This window comes from Pezoporus flaviventris, unplaced genomic scaffold (genome assembly GCF_033815535.1).
Source record: "Pezoporus flaviventris isolate CSIRO_AGI_PZ_B2104156 unplaced genomic scaffold, CSIRO_AGI_Pfla_v1 ptg000149l, whole genome shotgun sequence".
NCBI lineage: Eukaryota > Metazoa > Chordata > Aves > Psittaciformes > Psittacidae > Pezoporus > Pezoporus flaviventris.
This window is the reverse complement of record NW_026892697.1, coordinates 131,759-142,254: the sequence shown is the minus strand read 5'-3', so window position 1 is coordinate 142,254 and position 10,496 is coordinate 131,759. Positions and strand designations below refer to the sequence as shown.

Below are 10,496 nucleotides of genomic sequence, written 5' to 3'. Positions count from 1 at the left end.
AGAAACAGAGGGAGTTAGAAAACCCCACTGTAAGAGCAGTCAAACACTGACATAGGGGCCAGGGAGGGTGTGAAACCTCTTCACCTGCTTGTCCCCAAGGCTCAACAGGAAAACAACTGTCATCTGGGTTACATAATAGCCAGGGAATTATCAGGAAGCTTTGGGAACAAAGCAGGATTCAGCTGATTGACCCTAAGTGCCTGTGAGTTGTGTGTTGTTAAGGAATCACCAAACCACTTTGATCCTGACTTAACTGAATCCAGCCATGGAGCTTCTCCCTCCAGCCTAGGTTATTATGTGTGTCTAGGATAGCCCTAAGGCTCAGCCATGGCTCCAGGTTTCACCATGGTCCTGGCAGAGGCTGCAGCTCTATGGGCTGAGGTAATGCACACAGTGGAGTATTTTGGGGTGATTTATGTATGCAATGTTTGCCCATCACCAATCAGCTCTCTGTGCAGGAAAGCAACAGGAGAGACATCAGGGCAGGCAATGCCATTCATGCAGGCTGCCATGGGCTGACACATAGGAGGTCTGAAGGCTGATGAGCAACACCACAGCTCCTGTGCTCTGTTGTGATCAAGCTGCCATGGAGATCATGGCTTCTATTGCTGCCAACAGGGAGCTCAAAAACAAAGGTGAGGAGCAGTGGATGGGGATTCCTTTATAGTTTCTGCCCTTTGGTGGGGATTCATCACTATCACATCTTAAAACACTTTCAAAGCAACTTCATTCATAACAGAGGTCACACAAGTACCATATTTCACTGAAATTCTTTGCTGTCTGAAATGAGTGCTGGAAATCATTGAATGAGGTTTGTACATCAAAACCTAGAAATACTGCCTGCATAGCATCACACTTACTTGCTGTCATCTCTATTTCTCTTGCCAAAGGTGCTTTTGTCCTTTTCTTAAGGCCCTCAATAAATTTAACAACACTGTCTAGAAATGGAGTTTGATCCAGTGCAATGGTAGAATTCGCTCTCTGTTTATTCTCATTTGCCAAGCAAAAGGGAGAGCAAAAAGGAAAAGAGCTTTAAGCTCATCAAGTTCAACCGTTCCCCAGCACTGTCAAGGCCACCCCTAACCCATGGCACTGAGGGCCTTGTCTATAGGGTTTGTGAGCACTTGCAGGGCCGGTGCTTGCAGTCCTGCCCTGGGCAGCCTGTTCCAATGCCTGAGCACCCTCTGGGGCAGGAATTGTTCCTCAGCTCCATCTAAACCTGCCCTGGTGCAGCTTGAGGCCGTTTCCTCCTGTCCCATCCCTTGTTCCTTGGGAGCAGAGCCCAGCCCCTTCTGGCTCCACCCTCCTGTCAGGTAGGCGTAGAGGGCAGTAAGGTCCCCCTTATCCTATGATGATGAGAATTGCACGCTTGTAGTTGTCTACTTGTGTCTTGACTAGGTGAAATAAATGACTAATTAAACAATAAGGTGATATTAGCTACTAAATATATTTATCAAAGTTTAGAGTATGGAATTATTTGTATTCTCAGTCACATCAACCAGTGCATCACATAAGGCTGGGTGCAGAAGACCCCCAACATGTTATCCATACTTAACCAAAAGCTGAGCATCTACCCTCTACATCTCCATTCTATCTGGTCCTATACTGGGAGAATTCAAGATCATTTTATTTTCAAGAGTCTCCTCGAAGCCTCCTTCACCTCCTTATTCCTCAGGCTGTAGATCATGGGGTTCAGCATGGGAGTCACCACGGTGTAGAGCACCACAGCCCATTTATCTGCTGCTCTTGAGCTGTCTGAGCTGGGGAATAAATACATAAAAAAGCATGCCTCATAGAAGATGCTGACAGTGGTGAGGTGGGAGGTGCAGGTGGAGAAGGCTTTGCGCTTGCCCTCAGCTGAATTGATGCTCAGGATGGTGGCGATGATGGCCACGTAGGAGAGCAGGATAACCAGGCTGCTGGACACACCAAAGAGAGATGCTGCAGTGGTCAGGATGGTGTGGCTGAGGGTGGTGTCAGAGGTGGAGAGTGAGATGAGAGGGGAAATGTCACAAAAGAAGAGGTCGATGGTGCTGGAGCTGCAGAAGGACAGGGTGGACATGCTGATGGTCTGTCCCACGCCATTGGTCAGCCCCACAAGGTACGAGGCAGTCACCAGCTGGAAACAGCACTTTGGGGACATGACAAGGGGGTACAGCAGGGGATGGCAAATGGCCACGTAACGGTCATAGGCCATTGAAGCCAGCAGGAAGCTATCACTTATCCCAAAAATATCGAAGAGGAAGACCTGAGCCACGCACCCAGCATAAGCAATGCTCTTCTTCTCTGACATCAAGTCAACCAACATCTTGGGGGTGACGATGGTGGAAGAACAGAGGTCTACAAAGGCCAGGTTGCTCAAGAAATAATACATGGGGGAGTGGAGGTTGGGGCTGGCCCTGATTAAGATGGTGATGCCCAGGTTGCCCACAATGGTGACAAGGTAGGTGAGCAGGAAGAGCAGGAACAAGTAGACCTGAGTCACCGGGTCCTCTGTGAACCCTGCCAGGCTGAACTCGGTCACTTGGGTGCAATTGCTTTGTGCCATGGGCTGGATGGTGCTTTGTGTGTGAGCTCCTGGCTGGAGGTTTCTTCTCCAAGAGGCAGGGATGTCCCAGGTGGAAAAGCCTCTGTGTGGTTGAAGCTGCTCAGAGACAGTCCTGCAGGATGGAAAGGGAGAGTTCAGGCACAGATCAATGAGGAAGAGCTTGGTGAGAGTCATGTGCCAGCACAGGTAAAACAAAGGGGTGCTCAAGCAGTTAAACACCATGGCACAACGTGGTGCCTGCTCCTGTGGCTCACCTTGAGATGTTGAGCAATGACCACTCTGGAAAGCAGTGGGAAGGTTGCACACCCAGGTAGCTTTACCTTAGTGCTGCAATTCATTGCTGTGATAGTGCTGAACCTGGGGCTTGGAGACCATCCGGCTCAACCTGGAACACAGAGAAACGTGGTGCTTTCACATTGCAGAGCTGATCCCTCATCCTCTTTTGGGCTTTTCCCAACCACCCACTTCCTCCCTCTCTGCTTGAGTTTCTTCCTAACTGGAACGAATTCCTGACCTATGGAAAGTGCAGGTTGGACAGGGCAACCTGCTCTAGTGGAAGGTGTCCCTGGCCATCACAGGGGCTTGGAACTGGGTGAGATTTAAGGTCTCTTCCAACACAAGCCATACTATGATCCGATGCAACCTTACACAGTGGTTAGTATCGGTTTTCCCTCCCCCTTGACACACTCTGTCAGATCTAAAACCTTTTCATGGTTCTTTAACCTGTTCCTTGAGTCTCCAACAGAAATGGGCAATCCCCAGAGCTCAGCAATCCCTACTTGCACACATGTTTTGGGGAAAAAAACTCACCTTTTGGAGCTGCCTCATCTCAGCAATGGGGAGCACCCTGAATGTCCTGTACAGGAAAGCTTCTGGTGCTCATCCAGGAAACCTTTTTTGCTCAGAGGTGAGGAAGCCTCCTGAGGGTGCTCTCCACCAGGGTGATCTCCAAACCTGCCTTCTCAGCAGCTGCATGGGGAGCACACAGCACAAGAAGCTCCCTGGGAAGCCCAGAGCATCATCAAGAAGCCCACAACCCTGCAGCAGGGCAGGAGATGAAGACAGGAGCTGCTGGCTGTTGACAAGGGAGAACCACAGGAGAATGATGGGCTGAAAGATGCTGCCCCTCACTTACATCTCAGCTCTGTCTCTGCTGCCCTCCTCATGCTCTCGGAGATGGATGTGAAGATGAACGTGCCTGGAGCTGTGCAGGGAGCCTGGGAATGAGCCAGCCTCAGCAAACCCCCTTTCTATTTCAAGTGATGTGGGGATGTGGGGACTGTGAATCTCTTTGTGCCCCAGGAGGTGACAAAGCCCAAAGCAGGTCATTATCTCTTCTCTGTGCTGCTTGGTTTGGAGAAGAAATGTACCCAGAGGAGATGACCTCAGCTTGAGCAAGCAACAGGGCTTTGGGCTCCCTTAGAGCAAAGCACAGAACAAGCCCAGCTTTGACATCCACTTCTGGAGCATTTCTGAGGCAGTTACAGCTTCACAAGGGCCATGTTTGACATTATCATGGCAGGGAGCTGAGGGGAACCTCGCCAATGGGAGCTGGTACCAGGGTCCATCAGCAATCCACAGGCAATGAACCAGATTTAAACCCATTTTCAGTTCCTTGTACTCAAACCATAGCTCACAATTTTGGCTGCAAAGGAGCCAACAGAAGATCGTGGTGACCTTGCTAACGACGAGGTAAATGCTGTCCTCTACTTCTTGTCCATGCAAACATCAATGCTCACATCACCCAAGGCACTCGGGCTGGTCAGGCGTGACTTGGCCTTGGTCCCTCTGTGCTGGCTGCTCATGGTCACCCTCCTGTCCTTCCTCTGCCTGGACAGGGCTTCCTGGGGAATTTGGATCTTAACCTCAGTGGGCCTGAGGCAGCCCCAGTCCTTGTGCTCTCCTTGATGATGACATTCACTTTCTTCCACCCATCATGCTGGAAGCACAAGAGACAAAGGAGAGCCTGAGGGAGCGGTGCCCAAAAGTGGAATGAAGGAGATGGGGAGCAACAGTGAGGAGTGTGGTGAAGGACTGAAATGGGCAGCAACAGGGAAAAAGGCCCTTCTGAAGAGTGCTTTAGGGTTGCCCTTGTCACTGGTGGCCCTGATGGATGCTCCCAAGCCCATCACAGAATCCCAGAGAGGTTTGTGTTGGAAAGGACCTTAAAGCTCATCCAGTTCCAACCCCTGCCATAGGCAGGGACCCCTTCCACTGGAGCAGCTTTCTCCAAGCCCCTGTGTCCAACCTGGCCTTGAACACTGCCAGGGTTGGGGCAGCCACAGCTTCTCTGGGCACCCTGTGCCAGCGCCTCAGCACCCTCACAGGGAAGAGCTTTTACCTAAGAGCTCATCTCAATCTCCCCTCGGGCAGGTTCAAGCCATTCCCCTTGGCCTGTCCCTGCAGGCCCTGATGAAGAGTCCCTGTCTTATTCTATCTGAGTAAGTTGCTTCACATGTTGTGTTCTCTTTTCTTGAGGGAATTGTCCAAATGTCTCTATTTTTCATGAAAACTCCATCGGAAACTTTGATTAAAAGCTTATAAAGTGAGCATTTCACTTCACACCAACCTAAATTCGATTTTGACTGGTTGCCATTGCATTCATTCATTATTCATCACAGTTCTTTGCAGAAGACCACGGTTTCCAAAGGTGCTTATTTTAAACCACAAATTTATTCATTTTGTCATTATACAAGTACTTGTTCTTCCAGCAGTTGTACAGTTCATTAAACAGAAATGGTGTGTTTGGATTAAATGTTCAAACCCCTCCATCTACTATTTCATTTAGAGCATCTTTCCCCTCAATAATGTGATGACATACAGAAGGGGATGTGACATGCTCAAATCCACAAAGCACAGACCTGGTACTGAACATCCAGAAAGGAAAAGATGTGAGGACCACACATCCCAGGAAGATTTTAGTTGGGACATACTTCTGGCCACATGCTAACCTATGTGTGCCTATCACAGGTCCTTAGCACTGCTCCAGCTCACTTACATGGGATAAATGTATTGGATGCTCATATCAGGTATCACAGAATCCCAGACTGGTTTATGTTGGAAGGGACCTAAAAGCTCTCAACTTCCAACCCCTGCCATGGGCAGGGACAATTTCCACTAGAGCAGTTTGCTCCAAGCCCCTGTGTCCAGCCTGGCCTTGAACACTGCCAGGGATGGGGCAGCCACAGCTTCTGTGGGCACCCTGTGCCAGCACCTCGGCACCCTCATAGTGAAGAATTCCTTCCTCAAATCCAATCTGGATCCCCCTGCTTCAGTTTGAACCCACCACCCCTTGTCCTACCCCTACACTCCCTGATGAAGAGTCCTTCTCCTGCATCCCTGTAGCCCCCTTCAGACGCTGGAAGCTGCTCTGAGGTCTCCAAGCAGCTTCTCTTCTCCAGTCTGATCAGCCCGAGTGTTCTCAGCCTGGCGCAATACGGGAGCTGCTCCAGCCCCTGAGCACCCTCATGGCCTCGTCTGGACTTACTCCAGCAGCTCCGTGGCCTTCTTATGTTCCCTGCAGAGAAGCACTTGGGGGTGCTGGTCAATGAGAAAAGGACCACGAGCCAGCAGTGTGTGCTTGCAGCCAAGAAACGAACCGTATCTTGGGCAGCATCCAAAGGAGAGTGGCCAGCAGGTAAAAGGAGTTGATCCTGCCCCTCTGCTCTGCTCTTGTGAGACTTCACCTGGAGCATTGTGTGCAGTTCTTGTGTCCTCAACATAAAAAGGACATGGAACTGTTGGAACAAGTCCAGAGGAGGCCACGAGGATGCTCATGGACTGGAGCACCTCCCGTATGAAGACAGGCTGAGAAAGTTGGAGCTGTTCAGCCTGGAGAAGAGAAGGCTGCATGGAGACCTCAGAGCAGCCTTCCAGTATCTGAAGGGGGTCTATAGGGATGCTGGCGAGGAACTCGTCATTAGGGACTGTAATGACAGGACAAGGGGTAACGAGTTAAAACTGAAACAGGGGACGTTTAGGTTGGATATACGGAAGAAATTCCTTCCTGTGAGGGTGGTGAGGCACTGGAATGGGTTGCCCAGGGAGACTGTGAATGCTCCATCCCTGGCAGTGTTCAAGACCAGGTTGGACAGAGACTTGGGTGGCATGGTTTAGTGTGAGGTGTCCCTGCCCATGGCAGGGGGGTTGGAACTAGATGATGTTAAGGTACTTTCCAACCCTAACTATTCTATGATTCTAGTATTCTATAGACGCCAAAACTGTATCAGAACTGCAGGGGATACCAGAGCTGTATTGAAACTTTGGTCCTTCCCTCAGATCTTCAAGCTCGCTTGGGATGAACAGTTATCAACCAGGCACTGGAGACAGTGGTCACTGCCTTACCTTAAGGCTGAGCCTCCTTTCTGTGGGAACTACTTTCATTTAGCACAATTTAAACACAAAACACCATGGTGCTGTCTCAGTCCTGCTATTAAATAACTGATACTTATTTGGATGAATTATCCAAGACTCAGTCCACGCTTAAAATCACCTGAACCTGTTTGAAGGAACCATTCATTCCCCAGGCTCCTTCTGGCTGCATCAACACCTCCAAGACCAGTTCTCCTGCAGAGACCTACCCAGGAAGAAAGGCCCAGGACAGTTTGCTTTGTATTTCCCCATCTATCACATACCTCTTCCTTTCAGTGTTTCCCTGAGGAAGCCCTTTACATCCACAGAGATCATCTAATATTGCATAGAAGGGAGCTGAAAACAAACACAACAAAGCATCCTCTGTGTGGATGGTTTGCGCTGGTCATGGGGAGTCCTTTTCATCAGATGCATTTATTTCCATACACTTTACTAGTGATTGTACAACACTTTGGTCAAAAGCATTGGCTCAAAATGTGGCTGCTTTGAGGATGTATCAGGATGAAGTCATATTTCCCAGTCTTCATCTGAAGAATCCTGAGTGCCAGTGTGTCCTGAATGCTTCTCCTAGATGAAGAGACATTATAAAACCCTTAGTAGAAATATTGAATGATAACCTTGTCCAGACATTTAAAAATGACAAAGGATGGGGCAGATAGAAGAGAACACCAAGCTATGAAAATGCGGGGAAGCAAGAAAGAATGTAGATGGCTTTAGATGTTTTCAATGGCAACCTGTTTTTCTGCTGGAAGGCATCAGACTGACAGTCCAGGAGATGCACTGAAGGAGGGAAGTAAAGGATTTCTGTGTGGTTTTGAATGTCTTTCTTCCCCATTGAGTACTGGGCTAAACCGAAGGCTTGTGAAGTGGGAAAATCAATATAACAGAGGGAGAAATAACCCTCAACCTAACTTAGAAAAGAAGAATAATATAATTCAAAGATTATTGAAAAGAGCTACATGAATCCAGAAAGAGGCACTGAGAATACCTGGGTGTGCTTGTGCAGGGTGAATAATGCAGCTTGAAGTCCCAGATGCAGACAGCTGAGTACAGCACTTGCTCCATCAGCTTCGTCAAGATACCCAGGCAAGCAGCACCTTGGCTGTTCACAGTAGAGGAAGACCCCTGATCCACCCTCCCAGCAGCACTCAGGCTCCTTACACCCCTACTTAAATTCGCAGCACAGCAGAGGCTCAGATATGACTTGTCCCCATTTAGCACAAAGGCTTTGTTGACCAACAGACTGTCACAGCTTTATTTCACAGAATCCCAGAGAGGTTTGTGTTGGAAGGGACCTTAAAGCTCCTCCAGCTCCAACCCCTGCCACAGGCAGGGACCCCTTCCACAGGAGCAGCTTGCTCCAAGCCCCTGTGTCCAACCTGGCCTTGAACACTGGCAGGGATGGGGTATCCACAGCTCCTCTGGGCACTCTTTGCCAGCGCCTCAGCACCCTCCCAGGGAAGAGCTTCTGCCTAAGAGCTCATCTCAGTCTCCCCTCTGGCAGCTTCAAGACATTCCCCTTGGCCTGTCCCTGCAGGCCCTTGGCCAAAGCCCTCCTGCAGGTTTCTTGTAGTCCCATTCAGACAATGGAAGCTGCTCTGTGGACTCTGAGCAGCTTCTCTTCTCCAGGCTGCACAGCCCCAATGTTCTCAGCCTGGCCCCATACGGGAGGTGCTCCAGCCTCTGAGCATCCTTGTTGCATCTCTGGACTTGCTCTAGCAGCTCCATGTCCTCCTTGTGTTGGGGACACCACAGCTGTATCAAATCCTCTTGACCTTCCACCAGTTCATCATTGAGGAAATGCTTATAAAGTAGGCAGTGGAGACAGTGGTCAGTGCCTTACCTCAAGCCTGAGCCTCCTTTTTGTGGGCTCTAATTTCATTTAGCACAATTTAGACACAAAACACATGGTGCTGTCTCAGGCCTGCTATTAAATACCTGATAATTATTTGGATGAATTACTGAAGGCTCAGGCCTCGCTTAAAACAACCTGAAGCTGTTTGAAGAGAACCGTTCATTGTGCTGGTTCTGTGTACCCTGCACTTGCTGTAATAATGACCAGTAGTGAGCTATAATGACCAATAATGGCCAGTAATGCTCAATTCCATAATCACATATTCCACATATTCCTTCCTTACCTCCACAGTACTGAAGAGCTCCAAACGTGCTTTCAAACCCTGCATAGATGTGGCAGCAGCTTTCGCTCCCACAGCCTCCTCAGAGCCCCCTTCACCTCCTTGTTCCTCAGGCTGTAGATGAGGGGGTTGAGGGTTGGGGTGAGGATGGAGTAACACAGCGACACCAGCTTTGCCTGATCCCATGAAGATGCCTCATGAGGCTGGACATAGGTGAGGATCCCGGGTGCGTAGAAGATGGTGATGGCAGCCAAGTGGGAGGCACAGGTAGAGAAGACCTTCAGCCTCCTCGTGGCCAAAGGGATCTGCAGGACGGTGTGGAGGATGTAGGTGTAGGACACCAGGATCATCAGCAGAGGGCCCACGGTGTTTAACACAGCGTGGTAAACCTGGAAGACCTCATTTGTGCTTGTGTCTGAGCAGGAGAGCTGCAGGAGGGTGGGCAGCTCACAGAAGAAGTGGTTGATGCTCCTGGCCTGACAGAAGGACAACCTCCCTGCCAGTGTGATGTGCACCAGGGAGGTGAGGAACCCGATGGTGTACACCAGCACCATCATGCCATAGCAACGCGCCCTGGTCATAGTAGTGGTGTAGAGCAGGGGCTTGCACACAGCCGTGTATCGGTCATAAGCCATTACCCCAAGCAGGAAGCACTCACAGATAGCCAGAGCCAGGAAAATATACATCTGGGCAAAGCAACCCCAAAAGGAGATGTGGCTTCTTCCCAGCAGGAAGGTCTCCAGAGCTTTTGGGATGATAGCAGAGGAAAGGCAAAAATCCATGCAAGATAAGTGAGTCAGGAAGAAGTACATGGGGATGTTGAGGTGGGGGTCAGTGTTGATCAGCAGGATCATCGTCAGGTTCCCCAGCACCATGAAAACATAGAGGGATAAGAAGACTGTGAAGATGGTGGTTTGTAGCGCTGGGGCATCAGAGAAACCCAAGAGGATGAAGCTGGAGAGAACTGTGAGGTTTCCTGTATCCGTCATTTCAACAAGTTGATGGATTTGGATTGAAATGAAAGGAATCAGTGAAATACACCCCTATGAGAGAAATAATGTGGAAGTTTAGTTGGAGTTTAATCCATAAAGTAAATGCAATGGAAAATGGTGTATTTGTAATGGTGTATTTCTGTCTGTAGCTCAAGGTCTGGAGTCAAAGAAGTGAAGGAGCTCATTACACAACCTGAAATTAAAAGAGAATAATTCTACCATGATTGATATACACTGCACAACTGATACACTGAGAATCATCATGTCCATCAAAATATAATAGAATAAAATCAAATAAATACATCACAAAATGTGGAAAACAGAAAAGATGTTGTATTTTCTTCACTGACTTCTGGGAATTTTAAGGAATTTTTTTTCTCTTTTTTTGTATTTTCTTTATTTCTGGGAATTTTAAGGAATTCTTTTCTCTCTCTTTTGTATATTTCCAAC

At 48.9% G+C, this 10,496-nt stretch overlaps 2 protein-coding genes across 2 annotated transcripts; both read right to left on the bottom strand.

Moving 5' to 3' along the window:
- Window positions 1-1,621: 1,621 nt before the first annotated feature.
- Window positions 1,622-2,548, bottom strand: LOC133283049 (olfactory receptor 5G3-like). The gene has a single exon (XM_061479476.1). It carries the CDS (start codon window positions 2,546-2,548, stop codon window positions 1,622-1,624), a length of 927 nt encoding a protein of 308 aa, XP_061335460.1.
- Window positions 2,549-9,194: 6,646 nt separating this feature from the next.
- Window positions 9,195-9,689, bottom strand: LOC133283036 (olfactory receptor 5AS1-like; the record flags this gene model as incomplete). Its single annotated transcript, XM_061479468.1, has 1 exon — window positions 9,195-9,689. A coding segment is annotated over exon 1 (495 nt), but the record flags the coding sequence as incomplete, so codon positions are not given.
- Between the last annotated feature and the right edge of the window lie 807 nt (window positions 9,690-10,496).